The sequence below is a fragment of the Neurospora tetraspora genome, assembly GCF_033439725.1.
Source record: "Neurospora tetraspora strain CBS 560.94 chromosome Unknown B0H65scaffold_4, whole genome shotgun sequence".
NCBI classification, from domain to species: Eukaryota; Fungi; Ascomycota; class Sordariomycetes; order Sordariales; family Sordariaceae; genus Neurospora; species Neurospora tetraspora.
In genome coordinates this window covers 381800-400294 of record NW_026944386.1, presented here as the reverse complement: position 1 = coordinate 400294, position 18495 = coordinate 381800, and the positions used below count along the sequence as shown (strand labels likewise).

Sequence of the window (18495 nt, the reverse complement as noted above, 5' to 3'; positions counted from 1 at the left end):
ACGTGCCTTACGCGTTGGTCCTCTGGGGTCTTGGCGCTATTGGTACAGTGCACCAGTAACGCAGCACGGAAGCGTCTGCCTGCCGTTCCGCCGGCGGCCAGGGCGGCGGGGATGTTTTGGCTTCCGGTCGCTGAGCTGAGCAGGTAGTCAAGTCAGAGAGTCGTTTCCTACCTACTGATAATGATTAGGCTGTGTGTTCTTGTGTTGATTGATGCAAAGGTTGGGTCAGGATGTGGAGGAGGTTGCTTAGGTACCTGATGGCTTAGGTGTTGCCTTAACAGTTAGTTTACTTGTCATTCCCTGAGTGGTGAGGCGTTGTTAGTTGGGTTAACGCATCAACAAACACTTTTCAGGCATGGAAATTTGTCCCAAGGACCAAAGGACTGGCATCAATCATCTCCATTCATTTCCCCTTCAGTTCTCTCCTCTCAAGTTCCCAACAACACCCCTAACCTATTTTTGTTCCCTAATCCATACATACACCGAGAATACCATATCATAAACCATGAAACCATGCCATCGATGCTTGCTTGCTCGTCCATCCCATCCCATCCCATCATGAAATAAGAAAGAACCTGGAAGCCGAAAGCCGCCGAGAGTTATATAGCCATAACCCGTAATTCCAACAGAAGGAAAAAAAAGTCCATGCACCGTAAACCATACCAAAAAAAAACCGTTGCTATGCACGCATCATAACTCCTTGCTTGTCAAAACCATTCAGGACAAAAAGAACAAGGAAAAAAAGGAACAAACCCAGCCAACCAACCAGCTAACCCAGACAGAAAAAACTTTTTCGTAATCATGACAGGTCATGACCATTTCATGACAAATTCATGCTCGCTCGCTTCGTTAAACATTTTCCCCAACAGACAGACAGACAGACAGACAGACAGACAGAAAGAACCACTGACTCAACCAGCGAAGCTATCTAGCCTCCGCCAACCACCTCTCCTCCCTCTCTCTCTGCATCTGCCTCACCCTCTCTTCCATTTCTCTCTGATTCATTCCCATTCCACTCATCTGTATCTGTTGCATTCCGCTCCCCTGTCCATGTCCCATACCGCCGCTCGGGGGGCAGCCATTCACTCCATGACCGCCCATCCCGCCATTAGCGTTGATGTCTACTTCCCTCAACACTCCATTTCCTCCTCCACTGAGCCCATTAACTCCATTGACACCACGACCCCTTCCATTCAGCGGACTTCCATTATGCAACACCTGCTGCTGCTGTTGGTACTGCTGTTGGTACTGCTGTTGGTACTGAGACTGAGACTGAGACTGCCCATTAACCCGTCCAGCAACAGGACTCATACTCTGCCTCCTCCCACCACCATGACCACCTTGCCCATTAGGACCCTCGGCGTCGCTACCGACGACAGTAGTGGGACTGCCGAATCCAAAGCCGCCAACAGCTGATCCGAAACTGGAAGCGCCTGTGGGGAGGCCAGGCATTCCCGGGACATTTGGCACCCCCGACATATTATTCGCGGGGGCAGCAGTAGCTGGACCCGTCGCTGCATGCACGGGAGTAGAACTAGGGATAGAGAACACCCCGCGCGCAACCAACGCCTTCCAAACCTCATCTCTCCTTCCCAAAACGTCTTGGCGATCAAAAGGGAGACCATCCACTTTTTTGAGTCGCGAACATTTCTCAGCGAGCAAATGATCGTACACCCTGCGCCGCATCTTAGTCTGGAGATCAAGTCTTGATGAATAGGCTTTGTCGGAAGCGGGAGTTTGCGAAGGTAAAGTCCATTGGTCCTTATTCTCGTGTTCGTCCTGCTGCCCATCATCTGCTTCCTGTCCCTTTTGTGCATGTGCCTCCTCGTCCATGTTGTTGCTCGATTTGTTCTGGTTCTGCTTGCCGAGACTAGCAGCACCGCCTTTGCATAGCTCTTGGACGGGGGAGTAAAAGCCCATTACCAGTCCGTTACCGCGCAAGTCAACGGCTGTGAGGCAGGAGAAGTTGGTAAGGACTTCAACCAGTGAACTGAGATCCCTAATTCTGTTCCCACTGAGGAATAACCGCTTCAACCGGGGGACGTGGCGCAGGGGGGAGAGGTCCTCAAGTGCGTTCATGTTGAGGTTGAGAACGCGCAGGTTGGGCATCATTTGACCGACGTCCACGGGGAGTTTGGTGAGACCACAGTTGGCAAGTTCGAGGAGTTGCAGGTTGAGGAGGTCGATGCGGGGGTTGAAACCGCTCTCTTCGACGCCCTTGGGGTTGGTGGTGCTTCCTAGGTAGTTACCGGAGAGGAAAAGCTTGCGGACTTCGTAGGCCCGAGACAAAAGATGATCGAGGTCGAGAGGTTCGGGACCTTGTTGCTCGCGGAGGGAGAGCGAGTCGAGGTGGCGGGCGCGGGAGAAGCCGTGGATGCGGACGAGGCGGTTGCGGTCGGCGTGGAGAAGGCGGAGGTGAGGAAGGGCGTGGATGGAGAGGTGCGACAGACAGTTGTCGTTGAGGTGGAGATACCTCAGCGACGAAACCGCCTGTCCGTGCTCAGAAACCGGGGAGTTGGGTCCAGACGTAATAGCCGCTGGTGATCCAACTTCAAACACATCGATCTGGTTCCCTTCCAGGTTCAGCGAGCTCAAGACCGGAAGCTGGTCCAGGTTCACCACTGTCTTGATCTTGTTTCCCCTCAGATCCAGCTCGGTAAGATGCACCAACCTCGCCCCATCAAAGTCCACCTCCTCAATGCAATTGCCCCTCGCCCTCAACACCTGCAACCCATCATGGAACTTGATGCCCTCCAAGCTCTCCAAACGATTATTATCCACCCTCAACTCCCTCAAATGCACCAATTGCTTGAACGGATTCAAGCTCGTCAAGCGGTTATTCGAGATATCTACATACTGCAGATTGATCAAGTGTCCCCACGCCGTCAAGCTTGACAGCTGGTTGTTGATCATCTTGAGGAAGCGAGTCGTGGACGGAGCGCCGGTGAGGTTCCTAATCTCGTTGTGGCTGGCGTCGAGGGACTCGAGACGGCCGCAGAACGCGTCGAGGGCGTGCAGCGATTCGAGACGCTTGTGCGCGAGGCAGAGGTTGCGCATGTCTTCCCAGTAGGGCTCGAAGGGCTCGACTTCGGTGAGCTTGGCCACGAGGTCGCGGGTGGACATGGACATGGAGCGGCCGCGGGAGTGGTGGTCGCCGGTGACGAGGTGGTGGTTGCCAATAACGTAACTTGCTTCGAGGGCCAGTGACGACTCGTCCGGGGGATGGATGGTAAAGTCCGATAGCGGGCTGAGGGAGAAGGTGCCGACATACTGGCTGATGATGTGAGCCGGGTCGGTGCCGGACATGGAGCATGGTCTCAGATGGTGAGCGGGTGTTGCCACAAGGAAAGAAATGCTGTTGTTGTGTTGCGCTTCGTGGTCCTCTTGGTTGACCATTGACGTTTCAGCAGCAACGATACTCAGTTCCATACCCTGAGGCTGCGGCGACAACAAGGACGGTTGATCATGACCATGAAATCGGAGGCTGTTCTTATTAGCATTGCTGGACTCTTCATCATGCTCGTCAATCCTCGAAACAGGTCTTGCCATGTACGTCTGGCCTTTGACAGACAAGTGTCGCGGGGGACCTCGTGAACGGCTGCGCGACCTAGACGCAGAACCAGACGCGACTTCGTTCCTGAGCTTGGAGGCGGAAATAGAAACGGCCCTGCGGCCTCGGGGTTGCGGTTGCTGAGGTTGCTGCTGTTGCTGCTGTTTGGTGTAACCTCTCGGCGGCAGAGGTGGCAGGCTACGCTTGCGCTGCTGCTTATTATTGCCCTCCCCACCAGTTAGTCCTAGCGCGCTCGGAGCGTCGGCATCGGAGTCAACGTCGTCTGCTACGTCCTGGATGTCCTGGATGATAGACGCAATAGGAGATGAGAAACTGATCGTGAGTTGTCTGCGCCGGGCTGCTTGTGGAGTATTGCTTACTCGGTCCTCGTAAATCCCAATTTCATGTTCGACATCGACACCTGTGCTTGTACCTGTGCCCGTGTTTTTTTGTGACTGCAACGAGGGCTTTGCGTCGCGCTGTTCGTCAGTGCTGGTTGGCTTGTTTTTCTTGCCAGGGTTCGACGTGTCAGAGTCCCTGCGACTCCCGGTTGGCTGCCACTGCGGTTCCGAGTTAAGGAAATCGTCATCGCCAAAAGGTGCCGCAACGTCGGATGGTTGGTCCAAGTCTAGATCACCCTGCTCCTGCTCCTGCTCCTGCTCATGTTCCTGCTCATGTTCCTGCCCCCGTTGGTTGGTCGTAAGCCGCAACTTTTCCAATTCCTCCGTAATGTCCACGGTGAGATCGGGAATGTCAGCGAACGGGTCATCTTCGCTCACCTCCGAGGCAATGAAACTGTTTTGTCTACTGCCCATAAACCCGTTAGATGGCCGCTTCCTGACCCAGACATTTCGTTCCCTGTCCAGCACCATGTTGCCGACTCGATCTGGGATAAGATGCAGTACACTTTCTGGCGCAATGGTCTTTCTGGTATCGGAGCCCTTGGACGAGGTGGTATGAGATGACCGTCCCGTGTAGTTATCAGACTCTGACTGGGTATGCCTTCCATCCTCAACATTCTCATGCGACAGCTTAGTCTTAAGCGCTGGGTTCCAGGAGATGCGAATGTTTGGCGGGTCGCTGATAACACCGTCTTCCCTAAAGTCGGGCAACACAGGTCCGCCCTTCTTGCCTGCATGATGCTTTTCATCCTGACGTACAGTACCAAAGCCTTGCCGGTACAGCGCAGCCGAGCGCAGAGACGAGCCCATGATGTCACCCATATCGCTTGCTTCCTCATACTGCTTGAGACGCTCTGCAAGGACGGGATCTTCCTGCTTGGTTGACCTGCGCGTCAAAGGCGGGCGTCCCTCGCGGCTGGGCGGACGCAGGAACGATTCCTGGGTGGACTCCTCATAGGAGCTCTCCCCATCTGCATCATGGCGAGAATCATACTCATCCGACTCCTCAACACTAGTTAGACCGCTGGCGGCGTTCTTGCGGATCATGGCCATGATCTTGTTGGCTTCGATGAGGAAATCCTCGGTTTTGATGGAAGGTTTGCGGTCGGTGTTCATTGCCGATCCTGGTGCGCCATGTTTCTTGGGCGTCCGACCCTTAGAAGACGCCTTGGATGACGGCCTAGTAGGACGACTGGATGACTTTGTAATGAGCTCCGTCAGGGGCGGCCTTCCCTTCTTACCCTCCTTCTGAAGAGACGATCTCTGGAGAGGAGTCGGCGTGCTTGGTCTTGGCACATCTTTCCCCGAGGGCGTACCAGGCTCAACCGGTTCGCGACGTTTTTCAGCATGCACTTCCTTGCGCCGCTTATCAATAGTAGCCTGTATCTGTTGGTATGACAGCTTCATGGACTGCGTTTCCGGAGAAGGAGAAAGATCTTCCAGTCCAAACTCGATGTCCGACTCATGCAGAGTCCTACGTCGTTTAGGGGTCGGATCCTTTGAAGGAGATGTGCGCGGCCGCTTAAACTCGGGGGCTGGGTCTGTTCGTCGCTTGCTGGGGGTGGCAAACGTAGCGGGAATATGGGTGAAAGCATGGCGCTTCTTATGCGCCGAGCTAGACCCCGTCTTGGAATGGCGTTTCGATGAACCTGAGTCAACGGGCTTTTGGCGCTTCCTACGCACCGAAGAGTTGCTTGCATCAGCGTCGGCGTCGGCGTCGGCGTCGGCTTCAGAGTGCGAGGACGGACGGCTGAAGTCAAAGACAGGGATCGGGGGTCCTGGCAGAGAATCGTCATTTGGGCCCTGGTTTTCCTTGTCACCCTCAACACCGGATGCGCCAACCGACTGGTACGAGAATTCGTCCTGAAACTCGTATCCGTCCAAAACCCCAGCTCCGAAGTGGTTCACCGCAACCGACGCCTTGCGTTGACCGGTCTCCTGTCCTCGACGCGTGTGGGTCTTGGGTGGTGATAGATAGCCTCCAGAGTCCATGTAGGAAATGTTTACTGGAGACTCATCTCCAGTCTGCTGTCCAGAAGAAGCCTGCTCGCCCGGGGTGTCGTTGTGGTATTGACTTAGCCGTCTTTGCAGAATCTCGCTGGTGAACGTGTCGTAGGGCTGGAAGAGCTTCAAAGGGCTGCCGGCTCCTTGCTGTGAAGATGGCACGCGCTTCGTAGCCGCACTGAGATTGGGGATTCGCGGAAATGCAGGTCTGCTGCGAGGCGAGATTTCGTCGGAGATGTTGCCAGATACTTGTGCAGGGACGTGCTCGTAGTCATCCCAGTGCTCGACCCTAACAGAGGGAAAGCGCTTGGGGGTGCTAGCTTGGAGAGACTCCTCTGGATTGAGCTCCGAGATATCGTTCAAGGCTGAGCTCAACATGTGGTTCTGGAACGATCCGTCGGCAGACCGACCACCTCTTCTGACGTTGATGTAGCTTCCCAGCTTTTCATAGTCCTTGGAAGTGTTGTTGGTGTCGCCTGCCTTGTTGTCACTCCTTGACGAACCACCAGTCGCAGCAGCGTCAGCCTCGCTCTTTCCAGACTCGCTCTTCCCAGAGACACTAGCTCCGGAATCGCTCCTGCCGGTACGGGCCATGCGCAACTGATTCTTTCTAAGAGTCTCGAGGCGGTATCGGAGCTCGTCCGGGGATATTTCTGGCGCGAAACTCGAGTTGCCGTCGCCCGCGTCGTGCATGGTGAGCAGTATCGGACTGAAATCCTCATGGCGCAAGACGCTCTGGCCGCTTGCCTGACGCGACCCAGCGCTGAGGTTTCCGAGATGGGAAGAAGCGGAGGTGGATGGTGTTCGCGACCGGACCTTGGGGTAGGTCTGTTGCTGGGTAGTAGAAGCGCGGAAACTGGACTCGGATCCTTGACTGGGGGCACTGGAATCGGTAGCGCGTCTGTACCGTATTTCTGGTATTTTGCGCCGTTGTTGTTCTTGTTGCCCCTCTTCGACTTCCTCCTCTGGCTCCTTAGGAATTGGGGGAAGCGATTGGAGAGACTCTTCCACATGTATCTCGACGGTTGAAGGGTCCCGTTCTCTGCCTAGAAATGGCGGGCTCGATGGTAGTGTAATCTCGACATGGGACTCGGCTTGCGACTCGTACTGGGATTCGAAACCTCGGCCGTTTCGCGCATTCGAATTCGGATTGGTGTCGGCCATGGTCGTAGCAGCAGGGGGAGGTGGTGGCTTGAAGATGGATTCGAGGATTGCGCCGGCCGAAGTAAACAGGTCGGGTGCTTCGCCATAGTCAAGCTCGCGATAGACCAAACGTCTTTTCCACTCTGGAGTATCCTGTTTCCTCCCAGGCGAATCATAACCATTCATGTTGTGGATGACGGAGCCGCCAGACTGAACGGATTCGGCTATGGAGGCGGTGCGACTGCGGGCGTCAATGGCTCGTTGGCGGTCGCGAACTCTATCCCCGAGGGACTTGGTCGAGCCACGGCGCGATGCAGCGTTGGAAGCGGTGTTGCTGTTGACGCGATCATCGTGTAGGATGCTGTTGTTGGCACTCGTTCGATTCGAATTCGGTCTAGGGATTCGACTCGGAGGGGTCTTGGGGGGTTTCCTGCTTTGGGAGGTAGCGGTGCCGGGTCTCGATATTGATTGCGACTGCGACTGTGACCGCTGATGGCTATCCAACTTGTTTGCAAACTGTGACGCGTTGGAGGCTAGAGAACCAGGCTGGGAGGGCCAGTCCTCCGAGAGGGAGTCGAGCCAAGCATGCCCCATCCTGGGCGATTTTCGGATGCCAGTTTGTGACCAAATCCTGGAAATGGAAACGGACACGAGAGTACAAGACGAGTTGGGAAGTTGGGAGCGCAATCGGCGGAGAGTGGTGTGTGTGGGCGCAATCGCAATCACACCTGTGAGCGTAAAATGTGGACTGTGACAACGCTGCTGTGAGCCTGTGACAAGCTGGCAATCCGCTGGAGACTGGATGGAAACGCGGCGGCGGAAAGGGTGGATTCCAGAGGCAAGAGAAGCCGGGATGATGCCTTGACCCAGAGAAATTCTAAAGATGGCGGGGTACGTATCGATCTCTTTTCAAGTTGTCGATTTGGAAAATATGGTCTTTGCTGTTTGGTTGGGTTTTGTTAAGGTACAGCAGCCGTGGTGCTCCGTTTGCAGAAAAGGTTCAATGGTTGACGTGGATGGAGATTGGGCGACGAGAGCGGGGCGCGGCAAAAGGTTATGTTATTACAATACGCCTGTTGATGATTGTCGTGGTGGTTTAGATTCCTTAGCTCTTTTTCAAAAAAAGATATGCAAGGGTAAGACACGACCAGTGGAAAAGGCCCGGTTTGTATGGCTGACAGTCGATGGTTGATATGCTGATGTTGACGTTGGCTATGGAAGTGTTGTTGAAAGTCGAAAAGGTACTTGTCTCTGGTAACAACGGGAAGTCTGAAAGAAAGAGGCGCCTTCTATTGGACGGCCCATCAACACGACCTCCCTCTCTACCACTCACGACCCAAGAACACGGCACAGCACACAGCTATAAGGAAGGAACATAATTAAAGTGGCTGAACCCATTTGCTTGGATGATGACTTGCAAGGGAAGGCTGGTTGACGTTACTCTGTTCCTGTTCCTGGATGGGATCTTGGATCAAAAGAGAGAAAGAGTTCTTGTTCCTTGTTCCCGTCTCATCGCATCTCTTTCCTCAAATCAGGGCATCTACCAGGCTTTAACAACATGCGATGAACTGCAGTTACCGTATGCTGTGCTCTGCATATTTTCTTGTTTCTTACCAACGATACAATCCAATGACAATGATCGCCCTTCTTCAGTGTCTTTGCGTTGTACTTTCTCCAATTCAAGAGAGCCAGGGACTGGGTTTGGGGTACCTGTTTGGTATCTTATCAGTGCTCCCCGGCCACTCCCTTGTGTTTCTTCAGTGAGACGTTCCAGGTTGACAAGGCCAAAGCCATGATTGGATCTTGGCAACCATGATTCGCTGTTTCACTTTCATCAAGCACGGGCCATCAGAGAGAGAGCAAATGATCTTCGAAACTGCAGGGCGGTCCGCGAATGCCCCGCTCTCCAATCTCCACTACAGTTAAAGAGCTTGCAGCTTCATCTTCAAGTAATGTCACATGACTTGGCGAACCCTCTTTAATTGGTTTTGCGCGAACACCACACGAGGTAAAGAAAAAGGAAAGTTGACGCGATCCGCTAACATAACCCTGACGCTGCTTGCAAGTCGCCAAGGTACCGTAACCCGAATCTGATCTCTGCTTCAATCCAATTGCACCATCCAGACCAAAGAAAAAGCAACGAATACGGACGACAGCAAACTGCTTCAACCACGTCTTTTCTTTTTTGTAACCCAATCAATCTGTTTGTACCAAGCTGCTATCGACACCCTCCAAGAGCCAGACTGTCCTCGACATCTCGACCGGCGATGCGCTCACTCTGCGCTCAGGACGACGAACCGGAATGAATGCCATCGGCGCTTGTTAGCGACTGTTGGATGACTGCCGTACCTCGATCGATGTAACAATAACAACCTGTCGACTAACAGTAACCAACGAGCCGTTTGAACTTTGACAACATGAAGCGCCGTTCGCACCTTGTCCACGGCTGGCTTACCGAAGCCTTTCCCGACGAGCCTGTCTACTCCGAAGCCCTCCACACGTCCGAAGACGTCTTATACTCCGGTTCCGAAGATGAAGCCTACAATTCCCCGACCGAGCGACGAGAGCGATACGAGGACAAGGGCCAGCGCTTTCTCCAGGGAAAGCCACTCATGCTGCTATCTGCGTCACTGAGAGGTCCCTTTACCAAGGAGAGCGGCTGGTCAAACCCATGGCGATCAAATACTAGTAGAAAAAGTCAGGCTGTTCAGTCTACTCCAGCTTGCGTCCAAGAGGAATCGGTCATCATAGCAGCGACACCAACGATTTTAGAATCATACGTCCACGATGCAGCCAGTCCGAGGCCCAATACTCCCGCTACATCCCACCGATATCTAGACGACGAAATCCTGCACGAGATCAAGACATGGCAAGACACGGTCGCAAATCAATCAAGACTGGAGGACCCGTTTGATGAGAACACCTACGAGCCGAGCTCACCCGATACTTTGAAAAGCCTACAAGTCGAGATTACACCTAGAACGCATGGGTCCCGGTCCATCATCGTGTCTTCGTCTATCGTCGCAGACGAGATTGTTGAGGATGATCCACTGGAGCATAGCCACGAGGACAATGTTGAGCAGCATCAAGAGGTCAACCTAGAATACGACGCAGAGGAGGAAGCAGGGTTCATCAGCGTCGACGAAGAGGACGATTCATCCCTCACCGATCTGGATGAAGAGCAAATTGAAGAGCTAAGCGAGGAGCAGGAAGTGGAGGATGACGAAGAGGGTGATGGCGAGGATGATAACACTGGAGAGGACTTGGGAGACAAAAACCAAGAACAAAGCAACGAGAACCAACAGGCATCAGAAATCCTCCCTGCTCAGGCCACATCAGACTACGACAGCCCTACAAAACGCCCGGTAACAGCACAACCTCTTCTCCAGTCCCATGGCAAACTAGACCTTCGACCTAGGCAAGAATTGGGGTTTATTCCTGTCGATACCATCGACTTGTCACCCGCTGCCGTCAAGATATATGAACAATCGCTCCGGGGAAGTACCTGTTACAGCCCCTCTTGGCGGGCGCAAGAGAAGAGGAAACAGGGCAATCTTCTACCGGGACTTGTTGGTGCGACTCTACCGGGCGACAATGGCCCCCAGAGCCCCTCAAGTCGGTTAGGCCGCAGCTTGCATGCGCCGACCTCTGACTCTACCTCGCATTACCAAAGAAGGGCAAATGAAAATGGATCGGTCACCCTCGAGCATCAAACAATCGAACCCGAGCACATGTTGGTAGACAATCAGCCGTCCGAGCCTGATGAGACAAAGAAATCCACCAACGAGCCGTCTGATGTGCCAGAACATCACCAACAGATCACCGTGGCACAGCCAGAAATCCCTCAGCCCGTTACTTCCGCGACCGACCTCCCTCAACCAAATGCTGCTGTCACCCACACTGCTCCTGAGATGACCGAAGGAGAACAAAAGAGTCATACTACCGACCCAACATCGCCCTCGTCATCCGAGATATCGAGTCCTGCTACGTCTTTCGAGGAAGAAGAGGAGGAGCCGATCGAAGAGCCCGTTGAAAACGTGAGGAAACTTCTCTGGCCCAAATCCCAACGACAAGCGAGTACCCAAGAATCAACGTCCGATATGGCTCTTGGTATAGCGTCAGCAACGGCGGGGCGTTCGCAAAACGGATCTGTCTCCGAATCAGTAGAAGATCATGGAGGACAAGGAAGTCTAGAATACTTCACAATCAATCAGCACCCCGAAAATGACAGAGAGCCAACAAAGGTCGCGCACAATGTTCTTAATTCGCAATCACCCAGTCGCTTATTACAATCACAACCACATTCGGTACCGGAGGCTACAGTATCCGAAGAGAGCATCTACGATGACACGATCAATCAAGTGCGGCTCGAATGGCCAACTGAGGCTAGCAGCCTCCCTCGCCCATCTCAAGTCCAGACCCAGAACTCATTACCCCTGGCGAGCATAGAAGAACCCTCGATAACGGAACGTGACACACCAGCGCAGCACAATACACCTGAACAATCAAAGAGAAGTGTCAACGTCATGGACCTTCGGCATATAACAAATCCGACTTCCCGCAACGCAACACCCCTTCGTCCATCTCCTGGTTTACAGAAACCCTTTACGAAACCCCTAAAGATACCGGTCCTCGTACAACCACGCTCATCCACTACTCCTGAGGCGCCAGTGAACCCGGAGCCAAACCGGACACAACTCTCAGTCATCGCCAGCCAAGCCCTCGCTCAAGCCTTCCAACCAGTCATCCAACAAAGCCCTTGGGCAAAGGGCGACTCGCAAATAACGGCCCTCGCTGCTCCAGCACCGGAACCTCGATTCTTCAACCCTGTCTCATCACCACTATCCTCTCCCGCCTCCAGCTCTTGCTTCGTGGACATGGAGGATTCCGTCCTACCAGTATTGTCAAATCCTCCTGTTCCTGGTAACAACGCTCAGACAGAGGTGGCAGAGATACCCATGGCCCAAGTCCAAACACCTCAACTTCAACCTCCCCATCCGCCTTCCACCCCAGAAACCAAGCGATCGAGTCTCCCTACTCCAGAGTTCACGATGTCTATCAAGTCCTTCAAACACTTTATGACACCATCGCCAAAGAGGCCGGCAAAACGTCCGCGGTTGTCACTAGGAGACGGTCGTTTACCAGACACTCAAGCTTTGGAGGAAGCGGTGGTTACGAACCCGTGGGATTCCAGTCGTGTTGAGGCCACCATGCCCGAAACTGCAATGCCGTCAGCTCCTAGCAGGAAGAACAAACGTGTATCGTGGGCTCCGCTGCCGGGAGAAGCTGAATACGTGGACCCTGAGATACCAATGGACATGGATGTGGATATGGAGGATCCTGTCCAACTCTCCTCGGTTAACAGGATGAAGAATTACCCACAGCGGAGATCTATCCTCTCTACGTCAGCGTCAATATCCAACTACAGAGGCATACCAGGACGAGCAGCATCCCCGCCACCGAGCATATATGTGCCAAGTATCGACTCGTTACCAAAGGAAAGCCAGAAGTTCGGGAAGCACTTTGCTGCTGTTTCTGGTCGCAGACGACTTGCGCCTAGGCCTGTGACTGCTACACCTGCTGCTGCTGCCGGGTATAGGGATGATGGGAGGGAGAGCCCAATGCTTCGAGATGTTAGTGGCAATGCTCGAAGCACGGGGACCTCCCGACTAGCTAAACGTCTCCTACCAAGCGAATCGCAGCAAACGTGTGGTAGCCCGGCTGTGGATGGTATGGCCAACGCTTTTGTTCAGGCCGATCGGCAGGTTGAGAATGTCAACTTCAACGGTCGGCAGCAGGGAGTGCAGGATGGAACCTTCTCAGCAGCTCCTTTGACTAGCAACAGGGGAATTTGGCAAGATTCGACGACAGACCGGACAGGCCCCCCAGTACCAGAACAACAGCAGAAAACCGATGACGGTTTCCGCCTCCCCAAGCTCCCGGGCTTTGACTCCCAACCTCCTATCGAAGAAACGGACGAAGTTAGTGAGGTCATGGATAACCTGGATGACTTTATTGATAGTTGGGATATCGATGATGAGCTGGCGCAGGCGAGGGGTGAGAAGGGCAAGAAGAGGGCACAATCCTCGACACTTGGTCAGGGGCTCAGTTCTGGACTTGGAAGTGGGCGGAATCTTTGGGACTCGCCCAGTTCTGGGACACACAGTACGCTAAAGCGGAAACGCACTGGTGATGACGAGGAAGAGGGGAATGGGATGGTAGAGAGCCAGGAAGGCAGAGGGGGTCGAGGTGAAGGAGGCGGGGTATATGACCCAGGCGTTTGGGACCGGATTGTTTAGTCGCCAATCCGCTGGGAATAGCATAAAGAGACAACCAGCATGGCGGACGGAATCATTGTGTGGTGTTCAAGGGACAACCTTCTCATAATGATGGTTATCAAGCGTTGGCTTCCACTTTGCATGGGATACGGTACGGTACGGAACATGGGGCATTTTTGGTTAGGCTGGATAGAGCATGGAAGGGAAATGCCTTACAGGAAAAGACTATAGTATATATGCTAATCGACTATTCAAAACTCGCTCGTACCTCTCTCCGTTATAATCGTTTCTCATCGTAACTGGTTGTTGATGTTGTCGTCGTCGTCAGTCTCAGGGGTAGGGGAAGGCCCGCTGCTTACATAACCAACTTTAAACACATCTCAAAAGGTACGTACTACTTGTAGTCCCCTTTGACCCGCTGTTAGTGCACTGATCCGTTCGGGTGGTCCGGGTGCTGTGCCTCTGCACTTGACCCTATCAGCTGGCCTAAATGACGGAATCAGCTCTGGTTAGGAACAACTGAAAGCGACCCAGAGCACTTTCAACTTGCGAGAATCGAGATAGTGCATCCGTTTATCGCTGTCGAGATACCTCCTGTCAATCTGGACTTTACAACTCGACTACCTAGCTGTACGTAGATTTCTCTTTTCCTGAAACCTCTTGTACCCGGTCGCGCGAGACATCGGACCGTCCTTCGCTACCTCAATAACTCCTTCTTCGGTGCTCCTCGGATAGTTAGGCAGAATTCGCATCTTTCCATCATCCCAGACTTCGCTCAGCCTCCCGTCTCGATACTTCTCTACGCACGCAACAAACAGACACCGATCGTCGGACTCGAAATACCCTGACGGTTGGAACCCTGACCCGCTGACCCTGCGTGCGTTAGGTTGGACCTTGCCAACTGTCTAGCTTCTAGCTTCTCTAGCTTCTTTAACCCGCCGAGCGGCCGATCGAACCGACCTACCCTACCTACCCTACCTACCCCGGGCCGGACCCCTCTACGTATAACAACTCCCTCGACGACTTTGGAACAAAAACCATCGCGGATTATATACACGCCGCCGCTGTTCGCCGCGTCGTCGACCTCATCACGTACGCTCTGTACCTAGAGGCATCTACACCGACACCGACATCCAACACCACCTTCCACCCTCCCCCGAAGCACACACATACACAATGCGCCCCCCAACAACCCCCCTAGCCGGCGCCGCCGCCGCCACCGTCCTCCTTCTCGCGGGGCTCCCCTCGACAATCACAGCCGCCGCCCCCCCACCGGCCGAAGTAATGCGCTGCAAGGAGATCGTCGTGGACGGACACAAGTACAACTTTGGCGAGCTCGGCGGGCCACACACGGTGGTGACGAACGAGTACGACCCGCCGGCTTACTACAACTATACGTATACGTTGGATATCTGTGCGCCGCTGAAGAGGAAGGGGGATGTTAAGAAGGAGGAGCAGTGTGGGGGTGATGCTAGAGGTTCGTCTACCCTTGATAGTAGCAGAGTTATGGACTGGTGACGTGGGTTAAGCTGGGGAAGATCTAAGCAAGCCGGGATCTCCCCAAGCTAGAACTCACGATGCCAGGAACAACAACTCCAAAAGCAACGATACTAACAGAACCCCAAAACAAAAACAGTCTGCAGACTCAAACACCACTACTCCCCCTCCGACAAGAAATCCACCTTCGAAACAGCCACCACCCTCGCCGGCGGCTCATCCTTCCACTACGAAGCCACCAAGCTCGATTCCTCTTCCGACCACAACAAGGACGGCGGCATCAAGCTGACTTTTACGGGGTACAAGCACCAATCGCGACACCAAAAGGTCGTCATCAATTTCGTCTGCAACAAGACTTTGACGGGTACGGAAGGCGAAATAATCGACAGCGAGGATCAGTATGAGAAGCCCAAGCTTTTTACAAGGGATGGTGACGACAAAAAAGAGGAAGAGGGCGACGATGGATACCCCGAGACGCAAAAGACGATTAATAACGGGACAACGCCGACGGCGCTGGTGTGGAATGGGTATAAGCGTGTTGGTGAGGATGTGGATCAGCTCGAGTTGACGTGGTATACCAAGTTTGCTTGTTTGGATGCCTCCGGTGGCGGCGACAAGCCCAAAGACGGCGACAAGCCTAGTGATGGGGATAAGGACAAGCCAAAGGATGGAGACAAGGATAAGCCGAAGGATGGTGATGATAAAGACGGCGGCAACAAGGGCGGAAACGGTGAGGAGGATATCAATAAGAGTTGGGGGTTCTTTACTTGGCTTGTGGTTCTGTAAGTTCTTACCCGTCCCCTTTTCCTCTTCCCTTTCTTTTTCCCTTCCCTTTTCTTTACCTTCCCTTTGTTGGTACCCCTTATTTTGTCCGACGCAAAACTAACACCAACACCCCAAAAGCCTCTTCCTAGCCATAGCCGCCTACCTCATCTTCGGCTCCTGGCTCAACTACAACCGGTACGGCGCGCGTGGTTGGGACCTCCTGCCACATGGCGACACCATCAGGGACATCCCCTATTTGCTCAAGGACTGGACGAGACGGGTGTTGAATACCGTACAGAGCAGTGGGAGTCGGGGAGGGTATTCGGCTGTTTAGGAGGGGCCTGAAGAGGGGAGAGGTGGAGGTGGGTTGGAGGTGGAAAGTTGGAGGGGGGACTGGGGTGGTGATCAGGAGGAGGAAGGAGAGGAAGGTCATGGGTATGAGAGGTCTTGGTAGCGGTCGGGGGCTAGGAGAGGATGGAGTGAGGAGTAGGATATGGGTTAGAGAAGGGAGGAGGACCAGGTACGCAACAGAACTGCTGCTACTGCTGTAGGCTGTCAGGGTGCACGATGCAGGGCACGAAGGGATTGCAGTTAGAAGACTTTCTCATACAAGTAGGGATACATTTTCAGGATTGGCGTTTGGGAATGATGGATATCAGTCAGGTCTATGGGCTCGTCTTCTTAAGCAGTGATTGTTTTCTGGTCCGGGGGAGTAATGCCAAGCTGTTAGGTGATACAGGTGGAGGAGACGGTACGCTTTGGGTTTCTTTCGTTCTGTATGATTATCATGGGCGTTTCCATGAGCCTCCAATTTACTGAATTTCTTCAAGCATTTGTTTACCTTTGATGATCCCCTTTTTGAAATGGTAAGGGCCAAGGACAGCATCCCGGAAAGTGGAGGCTAGGTTCGGAACACTTGCCGTGGGGTTCGCCGTGGCGTCGCCACCGGATGAAGTACTCGTCAGGTCTTCAAAACCGACCGTCTGACTAGCGGGCGAGCCACTAGTCAGGGACATTGATTCGTACATGGACATTGATTCGTACCGGATTCTTGTACCGAGACAGTATATGGTGTGCATGCATTAAATATTGAGCTAGGAGGGGTAAAAGTGTATCTAAGCCATGCGCGCATGCGGGTAAGCCCAATAACCGGCTTAGCGTGGGAGACTTTGGCGCTAAGGGTTTTTGCTAGCCAGTCAAAGTCGCTCCCGCGGTACGAATCAATGTCCATGTACGAATCAATGTCCCTGACTAGGTGGTTTCCTCCTAGTCAGACGGTCGGTTTTGAAGACCTGACCAGTACCCCCCAGTGCCGAAGGTCAGCCGGACCACGTATCACATGTCAGACTTGACTCGTCTCAGGTGCTCGAGACAACGAGATCGAGTTCTTTGTAGACTGTATCTGCCAAGTCGGGACGATCTGCCTGCCGGGTAAGTTTAGTAATCCGTGCTAATCGCGTAGTCCCTACATGCAAAACAAGCCGAGGTACACGGCTGTGTACATCCACCACTGATACGACGGACGACTGATCGACCTACTGATGCGTCGTCTCACATAAAGACAGTTTCTCTCGAGACATCAACACGGTCTTCAACTTCAGGACTCGTCTCATCTTGACGAGCCTCACTCAGACACAACTGTCTTCAACAAATTCATCAGCTTCAAGCAACAACCGCCCGGCCCGGCCAAACAAACAAATACCTGCCGCCAAGGATCTCCCATCCGAACCTTAAAACGAACTACACCTCGTCCACCACCACCGACAACAACACCATCAACCAACCCGCCAGCCAACCAACCGTCAAAATGGCCACCATCTCTCAAAAAACCCTCTTCACCCTCCCCATCGCCCCCTCCGCCTCCCAACCCGGCGGCACCCTCACCTGCTCCACCCCCCTCCTCCCCTCCCCGGACTCCTCCTCGCCACAATCCAACATCTACATCCTCACCATCTCCTCGCCCCCCGACAACCGCCTAACAGACACCTGCTGCACCACCCTCCTTCTCGCTCTCGACATCCTCGAATTCTCTCCCCAGAAGTACCCGCCAGGCGTAGTCATCACGACCTCCTCCCTGCCCAAGTTTTTCAGCAACGGGTTGGACCTCGAAAACGCCCTTTCCGACCCGGATTTCCTCCCCCACAAACTGTACGCTCTGTTCCGTCGGTACCTGACCTATCCGATGCCGACGGTCGCACTACTAAACGGCCACGCGTTTGCTGGCGGGTTAATGCTAGCCATGCACATGGATTACCGGCTTATGAACCCGAGCAGGGGCTTCGCGTGCGTGAACGAGTTGGACTTTGGGGTTCCGTTGAAGCCGGCTATGTCTGCTATTTTCCGGCTGAAGTGCGTCCCGCAGACGTATAGGAAACTAGTGCTGGAGGCGCACAGGTTTGCAGGGCCGGAGGCGAAGGAGGCGGGGATCGTGGATGAGCTCACAGACAAAAACGGGTTGGAGGACGCGATGCGGTTTATTGGAGAGAGGAGGTTGCAGGACAAGTGCAAGAGTGGGATTTATGGGTTGTTGAAGGGGGAGATGTATAGGGAGACGGTCGAACAATATTTGAGCGTGGAGGGACATGGGAGGGAGGAGCAGAGGGTGAAGAAACAAGTGGAGGGGGAGGAGAGGAGGAGGGCGGAGGGGGGGAAGAGGGTGAAGGAGATTTTGAGTAAGTTGTGAGTGTTTTTTTTTTTTTTTTTTTTTTTTTTGGGGAAGGGGGGGTAATCGTGTTGGACTGGATGGGTTGCTTTGGTTAGAGGGGGATGGATGGTTTCTTGACGGGTTCAGCGGCAAAAGACGGAACAGATACAGAACTGAACTGAACTGCGCTTGGGGGTAACGGCACCATAGATC

General features: G+C 53.7%; 4 protein-coding genes across 4 annotated transcripts; 3 read left to right on the top strand and 1 right to left on the bottom strand.

Annotated features, from left to right (window-relative positions):
• Positions 1–535: 535 nt before the first annotated feature.
• B0H65DRAFT_181459 (uncharacterized protein) lies at positions 536–7836 on the bottom strand. The gene has a single exon (XM_062821512.1). The coding sequence runs from the start codon at positions 7690–7692 to the stop codon at positions 925–927; it is 6768 nt and encodes a 2255-aa protein (XP_062681246.1). The 5' UTR covers positions 7693–7836; the 3' UTR covers positions 536–924.
• Positions 7837–9089: 1253 nt separating this feature from the next.
• On the top strand, positions 9090–13664 carry B0H65DRAFT_464001 (uncharacterized protein). The gene has a single exon (XM_062826741.1). It carries the CDS (start codon positions 9516–9518, stop codon positions 13395–13397), a length of 3882 nt encoding a protein of 1293 aa, XP_062681245.1. The 5' UTR covers positions 9090–9515; the 3' UTR covers positions 13398–13664.
• Positions 13665–14166: 502 nt separating this feature from the next.
• Positions 14167–16211, top strand: B0H65DRAFT_181413 (autophagy-related protein 27). Its single transcript, XM_062821511.1, has 3 exons — positions 14167–14853; positions 15013–15655; positions 15777–16211. The coding sequence occupies exons 1-3, from the start codon at positions 14553–14555 to the stop codon at positions 15970–15972; spliced, it is 1140 nt and encodes a 379-aa protein (XP_062681244.1). The 5' UTR covers positions 14167–14552; the 3' UTR covers positions 15973–16211.
• A 1007-nt stretch (positions 16212–17218) lies between these two features.
• B0H65DRAFT_181403 (ClpP/crotonase-like domain-containing protein) lies at positions 17219–18324 on the top strand (the record flags this gene model as incomplete). Its single annotated transcript, XM_062821510.1, has 1 exon — positions 17219–18324. Exon 1 carries the CDS (start codon positions 17446–17448, stop codon positions 18319–18321), a length of 876 nt encoding a protein of 291 aa, XP_062681243.1. The 5' UTR covers positions 17219–17445.
• Positions 18325–18495: the final 171 nt, after the last annotated feature.